At 38.0% G+C, this 21,192-nt stretch overlaps 4 protein-coding genes across 4 annotated transcripts; 2 read left to right on the plus strand and 2 right to left on the minus strand.

The window, feature by feature from the left end:
* The first annotated feature begins 10,552 nt into the window (after positions 1-10,552).
* On the plus strand, positions 10,553-11,590 carry LOC130999371 (transcription factor bHLH52-like). Its single transcript, XM_057924903.1, has 2 exons — positions 10,553-11,162; positions 11,233-11,590. Exons 1-2 carry the CDS (start codon positions 10,626-10,628, stop codon positions 11,392-11,394), a joined length of 699 nt encoding a protein of 232 aa, XP_057780886.1. The 5' UTR covers positions 10,553-10,625; the 3' UTR covers positions 11,395-11,590.
* A 1,845-nt stretch (positions 11,591-13,435) lies between these two features.
* Positions 13,436-16,316, minus strand: LOC130998771 (alpha N-terminal protein methyltransferase 1-like). Its single transcript, XM_057924178.1, has 6 exons — positions 16,059-16,316; positions 15,099-15,243; positions 14,820-14,878; positions 14,441-14,495; positions 13,775-13,872; positions 13,436-13,682 (listed from the first exon to the last, which is right to left on the minus strand). The coding sequence occupies exons 1-6, from the start codon at positions 16,299-16,301 to the stop codon at positions 13,620-13,622; spliced, it is 663 nt and encodes a 220-aa protein (XP_057780161.1). The 5' UTR covers positions 16,302-16,316; the 3' UTR covers positions 13,436-13,619.
* Positions 16,317-16,477: 161 nt separating this feature from the next.
* On the plus strand, positions 16,478-17,449 carry LOC130998772 (pentatricopeptide repeat-containing protein At4g20770-like). Its single transcript, XM_057924179.1, has 2 exons — positions 16,478-16,818; positions 16,870-17,449. The coding sequence occupies exons 1-2, from the start codon at positions 16,478-16,480 to the stop codon at positions 17,447-17,449; spliced, it is 921 nt and encodes a 306-aa protein (XP_057780162.1).
* Positions 17,450-18,407: 958 nt separating this feature from the next.
* Positions 18,408-19,209, minus strand: LOC130999368 (transcription factor bHLH52-like). Its single transcript, XM_057924899.1, has 2 exons — positions 18,640-19,209; positions 18,408-18,569 (listed from the first exon to the last, which is right to left on the minus strand). The coding sequence occupies exons 1-2, from the start codon at positions 19,207-19,209 to the stop codon at positions 18,408-18,410; spliced, it is 732 nt and encodes a 243-aa protein (XP_057780882.1).
* Between the last annotated feature and the right edge of the window lie 1,983 nt (positions 19,210-21,192).

Consider the following 21,192-nt stretch of genomic DNA (forward strand, 5'->3'; position numbering starts at 1 on the left):
CCTAAACCTGAAATCTAAACCCTAAACCTGAAACCTAAACCTGAGACGTAAACTCTAAACTTGAAACCTAAACATTAAACCTGAAACCCTAAATCCTAAACCCTAAACCTGAAACCTAAACCTGAAACCCTGAATCCTAAACCCTAAACCTAAAACTTAAACCGTAAACCTGAAACCTAAACCTTAAACCTGAAACCTTAAACCCTAAACTTGAAACCCTGAATCCTAAACCCTAAACCTAAAACCTAAACCCTAAACCTGAAACCTAAACCTTAAACCTGAAACCTTAAACTCTAAACTTGAAACCCTAAATCCTAAACCCTAAACCTGAAACCTGAACTTGAAACCTAAACCCTAAACTTGAAACCTCAAATGACACTCGAAGAATTCAAATGATACTTCAACACTTAAAATGACACTTTAAAATTTCGAATGATACTTCAACACTTAAAATGACACTTTGAAATTTAAAATGACACTTCAACACTTCAAATGACACTTGAAGAATTGAAATGACACTTGAAGAATTAAAATGACACTAGAAGAATATAAATAACACTTCAACACTTAAAATGACACTATAACATTTCGAATGACACTTCAACACTTCAAATGACACTCAAAGAATTCAAATGACACTTCAACACTTAAAATGACACTTTGAAATTTTGAATGACACTTCAACACTTAATGTCACAGCCCGCAATCCCTAAGGATGGTTTAACCGGAGTTATGACTCGGGAAGGGGATTAAGAAGCGGGGAAAGAAAGGGGCATTTACTTAACAATCAAACATTTTACGAAAAGAGACATTTATTATATAACACTAGGATCATAACTGATCACTTGGGCAAAATCAAGACATTCGTTCAGGAAGGCCCGTCAAAGTGGATTAACCAACAAAAGAGTATCATACTTAAAATAAAAACCTTAACATAATCAGAGTATCTTGCAGCGGAAATACGTGTGAGTTATACATATGAAGATGTATACTCAAGGTTACATTATTGTTCTATGTCAAAAGGTACATCCGCTCAACTCCACTCCATTCCATCACCCGCTCAACCTGCACATTAGGGAAAACAACATGCAGGGCTGAGTAAAAATACTCAGTGAACATATGCCGGAAACATAACATTTTATATCATTTATTGTACTGCCTACAGTAACACACAGGGTTTTACTTGAAGGACCTGTGCTTACTAAACATTTTCTTTCATTTCATAAAGTTGGATGCGCATCCCATTTTCAGTCTATATGATCCATATATGTTCCTTTTACGCGCTGGGAAGGAGGCCTCCTTCCACGGACGCTAAGACCGGTCGCAAGCGACACACAGTCTCCATGAGTGTACACGTTAACCCTTACTAGCAAACCTTCGTCTAGCGTAGGGTCCGAATTCGATTTCCTTTATAGTTGGCGAACCAACACAGATAGGATACATACATAAAACATAAACATTTTTGGCAGACAATCATTCATAAACATTTCATTCATTTCATAAAGAACCATTCATCATTTGATCATTTCCATAAACATTTCATTTAATAAGAACCATTTACCATTTAAAATATCACAGTTATATCATGTCATTCATTTCATTTCGTATAAGAGGCCTGTATGCAGGGGATCTCTATATACGTGTTTTAAGAAAGCCCACCTCATTCCGTTCCCACTAGGGGCGTAGAGTTACCTCCTTCTTTAGCTTTCACTTCCCGTCTGGACCTTTATTGACGAAGAGTCGATAAGTTCGAGAAGAAAGTCGTGTAAGAAAGGAAGATAGGTCTCTAAACTAAACTATCTCCTTTAATGATTTTAGGGTTCTAGCATCCATATTAATCTTGTCTCGTTCAAAACCTTAAGCTCAAAACACCTATCACATAACTAACATTTAGGTTCGAAACCGTTTATTCGAACATCAACATGCGCATCAATCATAATTCGTTCTATTTATGCCATCAAGTCAAATATTCCGTCATTTAAAAACAAATCCTATAATATCACATAGACAAATTATATCATCATAGATTATGCTTTCTCATACTTAAATAATTTAATCATTTTCAAATAATCCATATTAATAAGTCATTTGAAAGGAATTCATCAAATAAGAGTTTAACTCAAAATATTTTATTTTAAAACCACTTATAAAAATACATGAAATAAAAGAACTACATTTATATAATTTATTTAAAGGTCAATATATAATTAAATTAATCAAGCTCAATTTAAATTAATAATTAAGAGCTCAAATAATTTAAATAGATATAAGCCCAAATTAATTAGATAAATTAAGTCTATCATGTTTTTCTTTGAATAAGGCCCAAACAATTAAATTAAAGAAGCCCAAATCCTTTAAATAAAAGAAGCCCATCAGATTTTTATTTAAAAGGGCCGAGCCCAACATATATTGAAGCCCAAACATTTAAATCTAAGCCCATCAATTAATTAAATAAGGGCCCAAACACTTAATAAAATCGGCCCAAGTCTCGGCCCAACAACAATTAAATTTCAGCCCAAACATATTGAGGCCCAAGCCCACTTTTAATTCTAAACCTAAATAAAACACACACTAAACACATTCAAACACACACATTCAGCCTCACCCTCTCATCTCTCTCTCTCGGACTCCCTCTGTCCGCCTGCCGTTCAACGCGGCTGCCACCGCCGCCGCCGCCGCCGGCGAGCGGCGCGGCTGCTGCCTCTCGCTCCTCCCCTGAACTCTCGTCCTCTCTCACCCTCTCGCCTCTATCTATCTATCTGCCGTAAACAGGACGCACGCCGCTGTCAAAGCGGTGCGCCGCCGCCGGTGCCTCCGTCGTCCTCGCGGCAGATCCGCTACCGCGTCAAGACCACGGCCACCGCCTTTCCTCCCCTCCCTCTATCTCTCTCTCTCTCCCGTCTCAATTCTTTCCCTGGAAACAGACGCACGGACACAGCCCCTGCTGTGTCGCCGCCTCCTCTCCTTCGCCGGTGGGCTCACGGCCAGGAGCCGTCGATCGCCGACAACCAGGTAAACCCTATCTCCCTATTCTCATTTTCTTTTTCTTTTCCTCATCTTTTTCCCTTTTCTAAATTAAAATCTGAAATACTCATCTCCTTTCCCCTCTTTGGCAGATCGGAAGCCACCGCGGCTCCGTCGCCGTCCGTTGACCGCCGGCAGCCACCGCGGCTGCCGTCCCCTGACCTCGACTCACACACACACAGCAGGGTTTCAAGCCATATATCAGTTCACATAATAGCATAGAGAATTTGTGCAATTTCAGTTCACATGTAACATATCTTGTATCTGTAAATTATGAATTTGCTACTCATTTTCTTCATTTATCAAAGCATATGTAAATCTAAGTTAATGAGCATGTGTTGGTGTTCTGGAGTTGATATATACAAATTGAAGGATATCATAACATATCAATTAGAATATAAACCTTGAATGATGAAAGATGTGATGTCGTTTCTTGGCTGCGAGAGATGGTTGATGAATGTGAGAGGTGGGAATTGGCTGAAAAATGGTGTAGGTTATAAAAGAAAATGGGGTGGCTTGGATGGATGAGGATCGTGGACTTCTTCAGCTTGATAAGTATGAACGTGGAATTCTTTTCAGCATGCTTAGTATGACTGAAATTCTTCAGCATGCTGAGTATGACTGGGGAATTTCTTCAGCATGCGTAGTATGACTGGGGAATTTCTTCAGCAGGGGAATTTCTTTAGCATACTTAATATGGTTCCAACTTAATCATCAAAATATCTAAGAGATTAATACATTAATCATATGGTTCCACACTCATTTAAATACATTGACACATACAAGACAATTTCTTATTTGAAGTATAAAATCCATTTGGGCTTGTCAATTTAATAAATTAACTAACCACATGGATCAACTTTAGTAATTAATAAAAATTCATTTTTAACACTTCAATGTTAAATCCTCATTAATAAATTAATGGACTCAAAATATATTTTGAGTGCATCGTCCACTGAAAAAATAAAAATAAATCATCACGTATATAAATCATCAAATTCATATAAGTTCGTATTTTATTAATGGATGCCGAACCCTAATTATCATAATAAATCCTTAATCAGTCATTAGAAGATTTTAAATCCTCAATTAAAAGTCGGGTCATTACACTTAAAATGACACTTTAACATTTTATATGACACTCGAAGACTTCAAATGACACTTCAACACTTAAAATGACACTTCAATAATTCAAATGACACTACAATAATTTAAATGACACTTCAACAATTGAAATGACACTTGAAGAATAGAAACAACACTACACCAATTCAAATGATGCTTCAAGAATTCAAACGACACTTCAACAATTCAAATGACACTCGAAGAATTTAAACGACACTACAAGAATTTAAATGACACCAAATGATTCCAAATCACACATTGACATTTCAAATGACACTATATGATTTCAATTGACACTACATGATTTCAAATGATACTACAATAATTCAAATGACATTTGAAGACTTAAAATGACACTTCAACACTCCAAAAGACAATTGAAGATTTCAAATGATACTATAACATTTGAAATGACACTACAAGAACTAAAACAACACTTCAACAATTCAAATGACACTACAATAATTCAAATGAGACTTCAACAATTGAAATGACACTTAAAGAATTGAAATGTTATAGTGTTAGTGTCATTTGAAATCTAGTAGTGTCATTCGAAATGTCTAAGTTTCATTTAAAATCTTGTAGTGTCATTCGAAATATCTATGTGTCATTCTAAATCCTAAAGTGTCATTTCAAATATTATAGTGTCTTTTGAAATTTTAAAGTGTTTTTTGAAATCTTGTAGTGTCATTTTATATCGGACTTGTGTTTTTGAAATGTTAAAGTGTCCTTGAAATGTTATAGTGTTAATTATTATAAGTAGTGTTATTTACATCTTTGAATAGTGTCAATTATTGAAAAATGTCATTTACAAGATTATAGTATCAATTCGATGTTTTAATAGTGTTACTTAACAAGTAACATAGTGTCATTTATTGTTTTTAAGAATATATGTAAATGAAACTATATCTAAAGTGTTATTATACTTAAGAATAATATCATCTACAAGTAAAATAGTGTCATTTTCTATTATTAAAAGTGTCATTTACCAAGAAAAAATAGTGACATGTATATATATTAAAAGTTTCAATTGCAAAATAAAAGTGTCATTTTCCTTCTTTTTTCTTTTTCGTTTTTCCCTTCTTCTTTATTCTTTTTCTTTTTTCGTTTTTTTCTTCTTCTTTTTCTTCTTCTTATTTTTTGTTTTTTCGTTTCAAATTTTAATTATTTTTTTATTTTATTTAGTTTGAAAAATAATATCATTTGTTCTATATTTAAAGGTTTCATTTAGTAAGAAAAATAGTATCATTTGTTTTATATTTAAAAGGTTTCATTTAGTAAGAAAAATATTATCATTTGTTCTATATTTAAATGTTTCATTTAGTAAGAAAAATAGTATTAATAAATGATGTTAAAAGTTTCGCTCTTTTTTTTGTTCTATATTTAAAGGTTTCATTTAATTAGTTTGAAAAATAGTATCATTTGTTCTACATTTAAAGGTTTCATTTAGTAAGAAAAATAATATCATTAATAAATGATATTAAAAGTTTCGCTCTTTTTTTTTGTTCCATATTAAAGGTTTCATTTAGTTTGAAAAATAGTATCATTTGTTCAATATTAACGGTTTCATTTAGTAAGAAAAATAGTATCATTAATAAATGATATATTAAAAGTTTCGTGCTCTTTTTCTTTTGTTCTATATTAAAGGTTTCATTTAGTAAGAAAAATAGTATCATTAATAAATGATATTAAAAGTTTTGCTCTTTTTTTTGGTCTATATTAAAGGTTTCATTTAATTTGAAAAATAGTATCATTTGTTCTATATTGAAGGTTTCATTTAGAAAGCAAATAGTATCATTAATAAATGATATTAAAAGTTCGCTCCTTTTTTTTGTTCTATAATAAAGAGTATCATTTGTTCAATATTAAAGGTTTCATTTGGTAAGAAAAATAGTATCATTTTGTTCTATATTACAACATCTACAAGCAACGCACCACCTGTCCAAACACATAATTCATGTCATCACGAGTCATTCAAGTAGAGGCAATTAGACCATGATACTAAAAGTGTCATTTACTAAGCTAAACAATGTTATTTTTGTATTATTCAAAGTGTCATTTCAACACAAATGCCTAAACCCAAATCAGCTATGATTAATATCATACACAAATCATATAATGTAGAAACGCAAGAAGAATCAATATCAATACCACTCGAGGATGACGAATCACTACTTGAGCTACCAGAACTGCTCGAGCTACTGCTGGCATTCCCTCGACCATTATTCTCCTGGTCATGATCCTGGCCCACGACCACACCACCACCTAGGCCTTCATCTTTCTCAATCTCAATTTCCACATGATCTTAAGACCGGGCTGCATGTCGGCGGCGACATGGCCGTTGTTCTCACGAGCAAAGGACGAAGGGCGGCGCAACGCCCAAAACGTCGCCAGACGGAGAGGGGCGGCGGCCGGAGCTGTCGCGTCTTGTTTAGCAATAGATTCGGGGCTCGCCACCCAGACCGCTTCCCGGCGGCCTCTGTTCGACGCCAAACACCGTCCTCAGAAACACCGCCGCTCCTATGGACTTTTTGCCGGAGAACGGAGCTTCTGCGGTTGAGAACGCGGTCCGCGGCCTGCTGCACTTCACGCCGCAGATCTGAAACGCGCCGCCAACCGTTGATCCACCGATCGAAACACACCTCTCCGCCATCTGCAGTAATGCCAGATCTGAAATTCCACCTGCTGGAACTACGCCTCGAGCGACCTCGACGTGTGGCTGTGCGTCGCCATGGACAAGCAAGTGCAAGTCCTCAACCTCAACCTCACAAAATCCGACGAAAACATCAATCGATATCGCGACGATGACATCGACAACGACAATGGTGATTATGATGGGAAGATCGAGAGAGAGATCGTCGGAAGAGAGGGAGAAGACGGACAGAGCGGCTGGAGAGGAATAATAAGGAGAGAGAAGAAAAGGGTAGGTTTTTAGGAATTTTTTTATATGATGGATCCGGATCCGGGTCGGATCGCGCCAAGATCCGCGCGCATGGGATGAGCGCTCAATTTGTGAGGCGCGCATTTAAGTTTTTGTGAAAATAATGAGCGATTAAATAGACAGTGGCTTGAATTTCCAAAATTTTAGTGTCGTAATTTCAGTTTGGCCAACCTGTGTAGTTACCACTAAACTTACCAACTATATGTAATGACGAATACATATTGGCTAGGAGGGAGTAAGGGGCAGAATTACCGGTGTCCAACCGGAAAAGCTCGTCCGCAGCCCTTGTTGCCAAGTTTATATTGGCATGAACCCTACAAGAGCTGAGCAAAACCTCCCAAACAATAGGATCATCTCTGCACGGCATTTTTTCTATGATTTCTTCAACTTCATTGAACCGGCCAGGGTGTCGACTATGCAAGTATATATAGTGATCACTAAGTGGCTTTACATCATATTCTTGTTGCATTGATTTGAACAGCTTCAAACCAGTATCTACTAATCCAGAATGACTGCAGGCGGTTAAGACAGCAACAAAGGTTATGTGATCAGCTTCAATACTAGCTTCCATCATGTTCCCAAACAAATCAACAGCATCTTCTCCGCGCCCAATTTGAGCATAACCCAGTTTCAACATCACCACTTCTCAAGCATATTGACACAAGTTACCTCATCAGGTTCAAACCCACAACTCTGCATTTTCTCCATGCACTCGATAGCCCTCTGCAAATGATATTGCTTGGCAAATCCCGCGATCATAATATTCCATGGAACAACACTCACTTTTGACATACTGTTGAACAATGTCTCTGCACAGTCCATACACCCAAGCTTCGCGTACATGTTAAGCAACGAATTGTTTACGTGCAGATCTCCCAAAAAACCAACTTTAACAAGTAGTCCATGTATCTGTTCCCCGTGCATCACATGCCTTTTCCCCTCATTGCCATCACCGAATTCACATTTGGAACAAACACTCAACACACTTGAAAGCGAGACACATTCTATGATCCTCTCTCGATGCATCAATCTAAACATGTCAACTGCTCTGACCATTCAGCTGTACTCCGGTCTCTGCTCCTTATTGGAAAAACTAAAATAAACCCAAAATTCCGGGCCGGAAATGAGATTTGGCCACCGACACTCGGTCAAAATCGGGCTTTTTTCAATTAGCCAAAATGGGCCGATTTTGAGTGATTTGTGTATTTACTTATTTATCCCTCGTTAAGTTTCCTATTTTTATTGTATTGTATTTTCTGTTTTTGAATTCTCAAAATTTATAGATAGTTCCTTATTTTTTGGTTTTTTTGTTTCCAGTTTTTTTTTTTTTTTCTGAAATTAATATTATTTATTTTTACTGATTATTAAATTATTTATTTATATTAAAAAATTATGTTTTATTTATTTGTTTCCACTAATTTTATGATTCTCATAAAAATAATCCTATTTTTGTTTCCACATATTATTATTTTATTATTTCAAAAAAAAAATTCTTCTGAAATTTTGTATTATATTCGAAAATTATCTTACTTTTATCCGAAGATTTATTTTTTTATTTTTTTTCGAAAATTATGTTATTTTTATTTGTTTCCACCAATTTGGATATTCTTTTAAAAATAATCCTAGATTTGTTTCCACTAATTTAGAGATTTTCATTCTCCAAAAACTAATCCTATATTTGATTCCACTAATTTAGAGATTCTCCCAAAATAATCCTAGATTTATTTCTACATATATTTTATTTTTCGATTATTATTTTTTATTTTGCGAATTTTATGTTAGTTTGATTTGATTCTACTAATTTAGATATCCCCTTCAAAATAATTCTAGATTTAACCTTAATTTTTTTCCGTATATTTAAAAAAAAAATCGAAGATGATTTAAAAAAAATCGAAATACAAGAAAAAGGGGATTGGGGGGAAATAATCCTAGATTTGTTTTCATTTACATATTTTTTTTTCCAGTATTAAAAAAAAATATTTCGAAGATGAATTAAAAAAAATGAAATACAAGAAAAAGTTGCTTGAGGAATTTGAACCTGAGACCTCAATAATATGTGAGTGATACTTTGTCACATTGTCCGATAGTGTCAACCTCATTAGTTATTCGTTAGAAATAAAAATAAAATGAATGATACGATGGGGCATTGATCGAAAAAATAAATAACATATACTTGTATTAAATGTATTATAATAACATATACTTGAAGACAATGTATTATAATACGATGAATTTATAATTAATTGAAATAAATTAGTGAACTTGAAAAAAAAATTGTGAATACGATGGGAATTTTCTTGGAAAACTATATAACATATACTTGAAAACAATGTATTATAATATAGTATTGATGTCGATTTGATAATAAAAAAAATGAACTACTATAGTGTAAATAATGAAGTCGAAATAATTATACTCAATGAAATAAAGTTGAATTAAAGTAGTGAAGTCAAAAACTATATAACATAAACTTGAAGTTTATGTATTATAAAATAGTATTGAAGTCGAAATAATTAAACTCAGCGTTCATGAAGTTGAATTAAATAAATTAGTGAAATTGAAAGCAAAAATAAAGTATACTCAATCCTACGTAGAGATTTTGCTCGCGAAACTATTTAACATATACTTGAATGAGAAACAATGTATTATAGTAAAGTATTAAACGCGATATGCCAATTAGACAATGAACTGTTACAGTGTATGTAACGAAGTCGATATAATTATTCGTTATGAAATAAATATTTATTAATTAATCGAAGTAAATTAGTGAATATAATATAAAAATAAATACAAAAAAGTGAAATGACTCATATGATTGGAAATCGCTCGCGAAACTATTTAACATATACTTTAATGAGAAACAATGTATTATAGTAAAGTATTAAACGTGATATGCCAATAACACAATGAACTGTTATAGTGTATGTAACGAAGTCGATATAATTATTCGTTATGAAATAAATATTTATTAATTAATCAAAGTAAATTAGAGAATATAATATAAAAATAAATACAATAAAGTGAAATTATTCATATGATTGAAAATCGCTCGCGAAACTATTTAACATATACTTGAATGAGAAACAATGTATTATAGTAAAATATTAAACGCGATATGCCAATAAAACAATGAACTGCTATAGTGTATGTAACGAAGTCGATATAATTATTCTTTATGAAACAAATATTTATTAATTAATCGAAGTAGATTAGTGAATATAATATAAAAATAAATACAATAAAGTGAAATGATTCATACAACTGGAATCTCTCGCGAAACTATTTAACATATACTTGAATGAGAAACAATGTATCATTCACATGTAATGGAGGTTACGGGTTCGAATCCTCTATGCCCCTTAAAGACTAGTAGTTAAAAGACACAATCTTTCTCAGGTATCGCTTTGTCTCTTTCATTATCTTCTTTAACTTCAATTTTGCCTCCTTAATTTTCTACTGCAATGCTCACTTCTGCTTCGTACTAGGTTAACCTCTGTCATCATCATTGATTTCACAGGTAATCCCTTCTTCATCAATGGCGTTGAGCTACTACTCCAACTGGACCTCTTTTCAGCAGCCAGACTACTCCGGCGATGATCCAGAGCTCCAATCTCTGCTGAACCCGGACGACTATTTCGCCGACTCCTTCTGCAACTCTCTTCTCTGCGACGATCTCACTTATCATGCTAATGGACTTCCCTTGGAATTGGATAATCTCACAACTGCAACCCAACCCCCACCCTTTCTTTTGCCGCACCAACAACCCTTGTTCCACTTCCCCAAACGCCACAAGCTCTACGATTACTCGCTGCCCAAATTTGTCTTGCGGCCGCCGTTGCCTCAGTTCCCTGCCGCGGGTTTCAGCTGTGAGAGCGCCAAGAACGAAACGAGCTTATCCGCGCAGAGCATCGCAGCCAGGCAGAGGCGGCGGAAGATCACAGTGAAGACGCAGGAACTCGGGAAGCTGGTTCCCGGCGGGCAGAGGATGAACACGGCGGAGATGCTGCAATCCGCCTACAACTACATCAAGTTCTTGCAGGCGCAAGTTGCTCTCCTTGGTTCGCATCATCAGGTACTTAACTAACTAACTAATCATTTTTTCATTGAATTAATTATACATTAATCATCATCAACAATTGCAGGAGGTACCATTCGAAGGTGAAGAAGAGCTCCAGAATCTTCTAGAATCTCCTTTGATTCAAGAAAAGCTATACTCCACTCAGCATTGCTTGCTTCCAAACAAGTTGGCGGAACAAGTTCCATTACTCAAATCCAATCCACATTTGCTGGAAAAGGATCATTGAAGGACGAAATTAACTCACGCCCGCTGCCTAGCTAGTTCTAATTGTTTTAGTTTAGGCTAATCTTGATTGTTTTAGTTTAGGCTGATCTTGACTTCTATGTTGTTTAGTTTCATTTAAGGCAAACTCTTCATGCCTTGTGTTTTTTAGTTACTTGCTTGTATTATAGGATATATGTTAGGTTAAATAGGCTCTTTACTTGAGGAAAAAAATGTTGTATTTTTTTCTTAGTGTAAGTATCCTGATCCTAACATTACATTATTCATATACAATGAGTATGCATTCTTGGTTAATCCCATATTCCCATATGTGTTTGAATATTGATTATTTACTATTTTTGTTTAAATGCGTATTAACAATGTATAAAATTTTAAAACCGCAATCAGAATAATGAATGCACCGTTTATTATCCCTGGCGTCACCTTGTTATTTTCACGTTTAATTGCCAGATTAATTGATTTCAAGAAAAAAAGTATTTCTAGTATTTATTAATTCTTAATCATGATAGACGGTCATGGACATGTCAAAGTTGTTAGACAGTTGATTTTGGAGGAGTGATTGTAGGAGTTTGTTACAACGTTTCTTGGTGGTTAATTTATCCAATTTCTTTCTCCACACCAACAATTTTATTTTTATTCCATAATGTCTTGATTCATAAAATTGCATGCTTATTCATTCCATAATGTCTTGATTCATAAAATTGCATGCTCGGACGTTGCATGGAAATCGGAATCGGAAGAATTTAATTATGTCTTGAGTAATATATATCCACCAAATTGTACCTTATCGAGATAGTAGTAATGTTTATTAACAAGTTTGTATATGCCATTTGCTTAAGATAGCTCATATTTGAGATTAAATAAATTACTCATTAAAATTTGTGGTGAAATTTAGAGTTGCGGAGGCAGTGCTTCTCCTTCAACAGCTCAGCTCAGACATTAAGATCAACTGGTCTCCATTTCTAACCACAACCTGCTTCCTCGGATACATCACATGTTTAATCCCTAACCTGCTTCTTTTCGAAACCTGCTGCCTTCCCATTATATCTCGAACATTTTTAACATTATGTCATTATCCCATCTATCTAATGACGTACGAATATAAATTATCTTAAATTTATTCCTTGTTCGTTTAGATACCATACTTGAAACAATGGATAGAATGTGTAAGATGCATTTAATTTCAATGTGTAACACATAAATTATTAGCCTAGCTTGTTAAGCTTTTTTCGTGGATAAGACTTGAATCAACTTGCCTCCGTTGCCTGAATTCTCTACGGCGGATTTCACCATGGAAAAAGGATAATTGATTTTAGCATGCGCACACTTCTAACTGTTTTTAGTTTAGGATAATCTTTGATTTAAGAAGAGAAATCAACTCGTATACTTGTGATCTCACTAGTTTAGGCTAATCTTGATTTCTGTTGTTTTGTTCCAAGGCAACCTCCACATGCCTTGTGTTATTTAATTCCTCCTTGCCACTCAGGATGTTAGGTTAGGCTCTTAGGAAAAAAAATGTTGTACTATTTTTTTCTTCATACGTCTAACATTATTGATATACAATGAGCACTAATTCTTGTTTCTTAATTGGTTAAATCCCAAATGAGATTGATTGCTTGCTTATTGTTTTTTTAAAGTCGTGATAAATAACATCTTAAAACCGCAATGAGAAGGAATGCAACATTTATGATCAATTCACACTGGCCTTTGGGTTTTCCTTATTAATTAAATGCTATATAAAAGGGCTTTTTCACTTTTAAGTAATTCTTAATGCTTAATCAACTTAAGGAATTCTTAATGCGAAAATTTGCAGGAATAATTCTTGATAACTTTTCGATAAGCCAGCCATTTACACGGTTAAAGTAGTTAGGGAGTTAATTTTGGAGAGTGATTGTAGGAGGATCTGTTGGGTGTGTATATTTTCATATTTATTTTTATTTTCACATGTACATTTCAATTTTTAAGAACTTAATTCTACCAAATTAACTAGGCAGCAGATTTGAACAAAGATTTCCCAATTTTCTTGGAGCTTCTCCAAAACTGAATATTGTGAACTGGAAATGTGGACGATATGAGTGAAAGAAGCACACAGAATTAATGGAGTTTTAAATATTAATATCTGGTAAAAACTCTTGAGAAATGGTATCTTCATCCCTTCACTCTTATCTGATGATGCCAGGTCTGTTGACTTGTCTTTTTGATTTCGAAGTCTTAGTTTTCTTCGGCAGATCAGTCGTTAATGCATACATCGATCTTTACAGCAAATAATTCATTGGGGAATCCTTTTTGATCCTGACAACAAACGTACAAACGGAACTTCAATGAATTCATATTCGTCAAGTCAGAAATACTGCATAGATGGTCGACAAGAATTCAGATTGTACCTTCATCTTGAGAATGTGTAGACCACATTGTTTGAAGAGCTGCTTGAAGTACAAGTCGGATATCGTAATGCTCTTGTCTTGATTATCCAACACGAAACCTAATGAACAAGAATTAGTATAAGATTCACTGTTAAAACAGCAAAGAAAACCAGGTGTTTCAAGGGGAGAACGCAAAGCAAGCAAAATAGGGTTTCATCCGCGAAGATCATCAACATGTATTTACATTGTCTTGATGTCTCATAGAGGATAGATGGTTTGTAATTAACTCAGTAGGAAAATTGATAGATAAAATTGATAAGATATTAGACTACTTCGAGTGAGCCAAAACTCCAAATAAGAGGAAGAGAAGGAAATTCAGAAACGACTACTTCATTCATTGATTACCAACGTACATCTCCTCAGCTATTTAAAGAGTGCTTGTCAAAAGTGGCACTACACCAACCATGCAGAAAGCATAACAGAAAGATAATCTAACAGAAAAGTGGTCCCCTAAGCTAGGTGCTCCTTCGTCTGCTCCAAGACAAAGTCTCGAAAGCGCTCTGGTATCTTCTTGTTGCGAATGGGCCTTTGATCAGTAATGGGGCCTTCTCTGGATTGGGCCGCATCTTCCTTTGTGATGTTGGGCTTCTCCGAGATCAACCCAGTAGTTGTATCAAAAATCCTTACCATTTCTTGCAATGTTCTCCTTCAAAATAAACAGCCCACCAGGTCTGAGACCACCCTGGAAGATGTACATGCTACCGTTAATAATACATCAGACTGATTAGCGAAATCCATATAATACGCTACAGGTACATGACATTGTTTTATAAAGATATGACTGACCACATAATTAATCATGTTTTAGACATAATCTTGGACTGAGCTAACAGAATCTGCATAATATGGAATGACTTTTCCAATCCTAGTTGAGAATATTGAAGCTTCCGAGATATGATAATGTATGCTTGTGTATTAGAAGACAAAGCTACTTAGCCCAGATGATTCAAGAAAATAGGAATGAGTAAATCTGAATGGTCATTGGCAGTAAGAGTCGAAAGAGCACCTCATTAAAATATCTTATAAGAAGATTCTTGGTGACCCTTCCAATCCCGGAGACACAATCTGCAGGTATTGTAGCAAATAAATCAAAACTCCAACAACAAACTCACGCAATCCTCACAACAGAATCTTGGAGAATACAACCATAGACGTACCAAGCTACTTCCATTATAACACCGGAGGCAACAGTGTTTTCTATAACTAGCAACATTGCAACACATTCATAGAAATTCAAGCTTTTCTACTCTATGCTAACATCCTTGGAAGAGGGAGGAAACAATACCAAGAGTATTAAGACGTCTTTCACTGCCAGCATCAGGAAATCTTTCAGCCAAAATCAAGTTCAAGAATGCCTCACTACCTTCTATATCAGGTTTATTCACATGCCCATACCCTCCCAGCACTCCATCCACCGTCGCCTCCACACCCTTCTCTTCCACAAAAACAAACAAACTAACCTCACATTTTCCATCATGTAAACAAAACAACTAACAAGTAGCCATGGACGGAGCCAGGGGGGGCTAGAGCCCCCTCCCAAATATAGATATATGTTTATACCTATTATAAAATAATTTTGTTTTATAAAAGAGTATTTGGTTATTACATATATACTTAATTTAAGGATAATTTTGTTATTTAAAACTATATAATCTATGAAATATTGTTTGTTATTATTACTATTATACTTGTCTTTTAATAAAAAATGCCTAATATGTATGAAATGCTAAAAAAAATTATAATGTATTGAAACTAATTTGTAATATATAGAAAATATATAATCTATGAACATGTTGTTTGTTATTATTATTATTATGCTTGTCTTTTAATAAAAAATGTCTTAAATATACGGAATGTCCAAAAAAGTTTTGTGATATATTGAAACTATATAATCTATGAAAATATTGTTCGTTATTATTAGTATTATGCTCGTATTTTAATAAAAAAAATACCTTAAATATACAGAATGTCCAAAAAAAAATTCTCGGGGGCGGGTACAAGTTCAGCCCCCGAACTTAATTCCTGGCTCCGTCCCTGCAAGTAGCCTTCATTTTTCTTTTATGTCAGCCATAAACCCAAACAAGCAGAGCTTACTGTTTTCCAACTACACATACAAGCAATCAGGCTTTCTTTTTGGGGGCGGAAATTCAAACACCTAACCACGCCGATGAGCAACTAGGCATACGATATTTTTCATTTTTAAAAAAAAGAAAAAAGACAAAAAGAGAGAGAGAGAGAGACTAACCTGCCAATAGCCGACGCCCTGCGAATACCACTGCGATTTCTTGAGGGGGTCGCCGTCCCCCACCGCTTCCCGCCACATCTCCTCCGCGCTCTTGAATTGGCGGCCGTCGGAGTCCACTCCACCGCCGTCCATTTGGACGCAGTTGAGCTGATTCATACCAACTCTCGACAAACTAGATTTGTGCGGTGGGCGACTCTCAGGAATAATGGGAATAGGGATTCTGTGCAGTAGGAGGTGGTACATCCCGATTCACGCATCATTATGTTGTACCATTAAGAAAGAGAATTATACAATGTTTAATAACTGGGCTTTTTTCTTGCCTAATATGATTAAACGGCCCAATTTGGGCCCAATACGTTTTTTCAATTCAAAAATGTTGATAAGCGGAATTCCGCCTAATTTTGTTTAATTTGTTAGAAATGCAAAGCAGGAATGCCTCTGTTTCGTTGGCGAATTTGCTGCAAAATTGCATAGATCATAAAGCGTACAAGGCAGGAAAAATAATTCAAGCTCAGATTTTTCGCACCGGTAAAATTTCAAATACTTTTCTGGTGAACCGCCTGATTGAGCTATATTCAAAATGCGGCCGTACGTCAGCCGGCCGCCGCCTGTTCGACCAAATGCCTCTGAGAAACATATTCTCCTACCACGCTATTTTAGATTCTTACTGCAAATTAAATGACGTCGATAATGCATATCAAGTGTTCGATCAAATGCCGGAAAGGAACTCCGTTTCTTGGAACTTGATTATTAGTATGCTGTAAAGAAATGGTCTTGAAGATAAGGCCTTGGTGAGTTACTACGCTATTAGGTTGAATGGTTTCGTGCCCACCCGCTTCACGTTGGCCAGTGTTTTGAGTGCTTGTGGGGGTTTGGGCAATGTGGAGTGTGGCAGGGAGTACCATGGACTTGCTACCAAGCTCGGACTTAGCGCGAATTTGTACGTTGGGAATGCTTTGTTGGGAATGTATATGAAGTGTGTTTCTATAGAAGACGCGATAATGGTTTTTGAGGACTTGCCGGAGCATAATGAGGTCTCATTCACTGCAATGATGGAGGGGTTAGTAGGAGCTGATCGCATGGATGAAGCATTTGACATGTTTAGATTGATGCATCGAGAGAGGATCATAGATTGTGTCTCGCTTTCAAGTGTGTTGAGTGTTTGTTCCAAATGTGAATTCGGTAATGGCAATGAGGGGAAAAGGCATGTGATGCACGGGGAACAGATACATGGTCTACTTGTTAAAGTTGGTTTTTTGGGAGATCTGCACGTAAACAATTCGTTGCTTAACATGCACGCGAAGCTTGGGTGTATGGACTGTGCAGAGACATTGTTCATCCAGCACTGCCCATCCAGCGCTGCCCATCCAGCGCTGATAATCAAGAGTTGAAAATCCAGCACTGACCATCCAGCGCTGCCCATCCGGAGTTGAAGATCCAGCGCCGCCCATCCAGCGCTGATAATCAAGAGTTGAAAATCCAGCACTGACCATCTGGAGTTGAAAATCCAGCGCCGCCCATCCAGCGCTGATAATCAAGAGTTGAAAATCCAGCACTGACCATCCAGCGCTGCCCATCCGGAGTTGAAAATCCAGCACTGCACATCCAGCGCTGATAATCAAGAGTTGAAAATCCAGCACTGACCATCCGGAGTTGAAAATCCAGCACTGCACATCCAGCGCTGATAATCAAGAGTTGAAAATCCAGCACTGACCATCCAGCGCTGCCCATCCGGAGTTGAAAATCCAGCACCGCCCATCCAGCGCTGATAATCAAGAGTTGAAAATCCAGCACTGACCATCCAGCGCTGCCCATCGGGAGTTGAAAATCCAGCACTGCCCATCCAACGCTGATAATCAAGAGTTGAAAATCCAGCACTGACCATCCAGCGCTGCCCATCCGGAGTTGAAAATCCAGCACTGCACATCCAGCGCTGATAATCAAGAGTTGAAAATCCAGCACTGACCATCCAGCGCTGCCCATCCGGAGTTGAAAATCCAGCGCCGCCCATCCAGCGCTGATAATCAAGAGTTGAAAATCCAGCACTGACTCAATCACATAAGGGAATATGGGATTAACCAAGAATGCATACTCATTGTATATGAATAATGTAATGTTAGGATCAGGATAACTTACACTAAGAAAAAAATACAACATTTTTTTCCTCAAGTAAAGAGCCTATTTAACCTAACATATATCCTAGCCTGTAAGGAATACAAGCAAGTAACTAAAAAACACAAGGCATGAAGAGGTTGCCTTAAATTAAACTAAACAACATAGAAGTCAAGATCAGCCTAAACTAAAACAATTAGAACTAGCTAGGCAGCGGGCGTAAGTTAATTTCGTCCTTCAATGATCCTTTTCCAGCAAATGTGGATTGGATTTGAGTAATGGAACTTGTTCCGCCAACTTGTTTGGAAGCAAGCAATGTTGAGTGGAGTATATCTTTTCTTGAATCAAAGGAGATTCTAAAAGATTCTGGAGCTCTTCTTCACCCTCGAATGGTACCTCCTGCAATTGTTCATGATGATTAATGTATAATTAATTCAATGAAAAAATGATTAGTTAGTTAGTTAAGTACCTGATGATGCGAACCAAGGAATTCAAGGAGAGCAACTTGCGCTTGCAAGAACTTGATGTAGTTGTAGGCGGATTGCAGCATCTCCGCCGTGTTCATCCTCTGCCCGCCGGGAACCAGCTTCCCGAGTTCTTGCGTCTTCACTGTGATCTTCCGCCGCCTCTGCCTCGCTGCAATGCTCTGCGCTGATAAGCTTGTTTCGTTCTTGGCGCTCTCACAGCTCCCCGTGCTGAAATCCGCGGCAGGGAACTGAGGCAACAGCGGCGGCAAGACAAATTCGGGCAGGGAGTAATCGTAGAGCTTGTGGCGTTTGGGTAAGTGGAACAAGGGCGCCTGGGATTGTTGTTGTTGGTGCGGCAAAAGAAAAGGTGGGGGTTGGGTTGCAGTTGTGAGATTATCCAAATCCAAGGGAAGTCCATTAGCATGATAAGTGAGGTCGTCGCAAAGAAGAGAGTAGCAGAAGGAGTCAGCGAAATAGTCGTCCGGGTTCAAAAAAGATTGGAGCTCTGGATCATCGCCGGAGTAGTCTGGCTGCAGAAAAGAGGTCCAGTTGGAGTAGTAGCTCAACGCCATTGATGAAGGGATTACCTGTGAAATCGATATCTCAATTGTTAGAACATGATGATGACAAAGGTTAACCTAGTATGAAGCAGAAGTAAGCATTGAAGTAGAAAATTAAGGAGGCAAAATTGAAGTTAAAGAAGATAATGAAAAAGACAAAGCGATACCTGAGAAAGATTGTGTCTTTTAACTACTAGCCTTGAATGTCAGTAGAAAATCTTAACAAACTCAAAAGAAGCTTATGAATAGCGGTGTGTGAGTGCGTGTGTCAGAGAGAGAAAGAGATGAACGTGGGAGTGGAGGTTATTCTTGAATGGATTTATAACGGGCAATTAACCACCCTCCTCATAATTAGGGACATATAATGGGCTATTAGGGTTACTAAATTAACCGTTATTTTACATCTCCTTCTTGTTTATTTTTATTTTTATGTTTTTCTTAAATCCCGCAATTTTGGGTTTATTTTAGTTTTTCCAATAAGGAGCAGAGACCGGAGCAGCCCAGCTCAATGGTCAGAGCTGTTGCCAACCCTGCCGGGAAACTCTCGACAGCCCAGTGCAGCGTGCCCCGGAAGCACTTCTCAGTGCAGCCCTGCGCCGGAGCGCTGCTCTGTGCAGCCCTGCCCTGGAGCGCTGCTCAGTGCAGCCCTGCCGCGGAGCGTTGCTCTGCCTCAGAGCACTGCTCAGCGCAGCCCTGCCCCAGAGCGCTACACAGCGCAGCTCTGCCCCTGAGCACTGCCCAGCGCAACCCAGCCCCGGAGCGCTGCTCAGTGCAGCCCTGCCCCGGAGCGCTGCTCAGTGCAGCCCTGCCGCGGAGCGTTGCTCTACCTCAGAGCGCTGCTCAACGCAGCCCTGCCCCAGAGCGCTACACAGCGCAGCTCTGCCCCTGAGCACTGCCCAGCGCAGCCCAGCCCCGGAGCGCTACTCTGTGCAGCTCTGCCCCGGAGCGCTGCTCTGCCCCGGAGCGCTGCCCAGCGCAGCTCTGCCCCGGAGCACTACCCAGCACAGCCCTGCCCCAGGGCGCAGCTCAGCGCAGCTCTGCCCCGGAGCACTACCCAGCACAGCCCTGCCCCAGGGCACAGCTCAGCGCAGCTCTGCCCCGGAGCGCTGTCCAGCGCAGCCCTGCCTCGGACCGCTGCCCAGCGCACCCCTGCCCCAGAGCGCGGCACAGCGCAGCTCTGCCCCATAACGCAGCCATGCCCCAGAGTGCTGCTCAGTGTAGCCCTGCCCCAGAGCGCTGTTCAGTGCAGCCCTGCCCCGGAGCGCTGCTCAGTGTAGCCCCGCCCTGGAGCGCTGCTCAACGCAGCCCTGCCACGGAGCGCAGCCCTGCCCCGGAGCGCTGCTCAGCGAAGCCCTGCTGGGGAGCGAAGCCCTGCCGGGGAGCGCAGCCCTGCGCAGATCCGCCCGGCAGCGCTCGGCTGACCAACTCAGCTCTGCCGGCAGCGCTCGACTGACCAACTCAGCTCTGTCGGAAGCGCCCGACTGGCCAGCTCAGCTCTGCCGGCAGAGATTTATGCTTAATTGTTCTAATTTTAAAGGTTTGCATGAGCATGTTTTGAGTTAAATCTTCTAGAAATTGGTGCGTTTTATGGTTTATTTTATGCTTTGCAGGATATTTACGTTTTATTGAGGGAATAGTGCAATTTTGGAGAATTTGGATGAATTTGGCATTTTTTGGGTGTTCTGGTGTGCAGAGCTGAGCTGCGAGCCCAGCACTGTAATGCAGCGCTGAGCTGCAAGCCCAGTACCGTGACAGATTACTTCTCCAGACGAATTTACGGCATTTCTTTAATCAAGTTTATTTATTTGCTTTTACTTATGCTTTCTCTAAATTCTGCAAATTTAGTTTATGTGATGCTTTCTTTAAATTATGCAATTTAGTTTCTGCCTAGTTAGATTAGATTAGAAGATTTTAATTAAAGTTATTTAAATTTAATTTGCCTAGTTAATTCTTTACTTTAAGTTCATTTAATTCTTGTCTAGGGTTTAATAGTTT

The sequence above is a fragment of the Salvia miltiorrhiza genome, chromosome 8 (genome assembly GCF_028751815.1).
Source record: "Salvia miltiorrhiza cultivar Shanhuang (shh) chromosome 8, IMPLAD_Smil_shh, whole genome shotgun sequence".
Taxonomy (NCBI): Eukaryota; Viridiplantae; Streptophyta; class Magnoliopsida; order Lamiales; family Lamiaceae; genus Salvia; species Salvia miltiorrhiza.

Coding starts and splice junctions, on each gene's coding strand:
- LOC130998772 (XM_057924179.1), top strand. CDS start 16,478: ATGCAAAGCAGGAATGCCTCTGTTTCGTTGGCGAATTTGCTGCAAAAT. Junction 16,819..16,869: donor AACTTGATTATTAGTATGCT/GTAAAGAAATGG, acceptor CTACGCTATTAG/GTTGAATGGTTTCGTGCCCA.
- LOC130999368 (XM_057924899.1), bottom strand. CDS start 19,209: ATGGCGTTGAGCTACTACTCCAACTGGACCTCTTTTCTGCAGCCAGAC. Junction 18,570..18,639: donor TCCTTGGTTCGCATCATCAG/GTACTTAACTAA, acceptor GAACAATTGCAG/GAGGTACCATTCGAGGGTGA.
- LOC130999371 (XM_057924903.1), top strand. CDS start 10,626: ATGGCGTTGAGCTACTACTCCAACTGGACCTCTTTTCAGCAGCCAGAC. Junction 11,163..11,232: donor TCCTTGGTTCGCATCATCAG/GTACTTAACTAA, acceptor CAACAATTGCAG/GAGGTACCATTCGAAGGTGA.
- LOC130998771 (XM_057924178.1), bottom strand. CDS start 16,301: ATGTACCACCTCCTACTGCACAGAATCCCTATTCCCATTATTCCTGAG. Junction 14,879..15,098: donor AAGACGTCTTAATACTCTTG/GTATTGTTTCCT, acceptor CAATACCTGCAG/ATTGTGTCTCCGGGATTGGA. Junction 14,496..14,819: donor TTATAAGATATTTTAATGAG/GTGCTCTTTCGA, acceptor TACATCTTCCAG/GGTGGTCTCAGACCTGGTGG.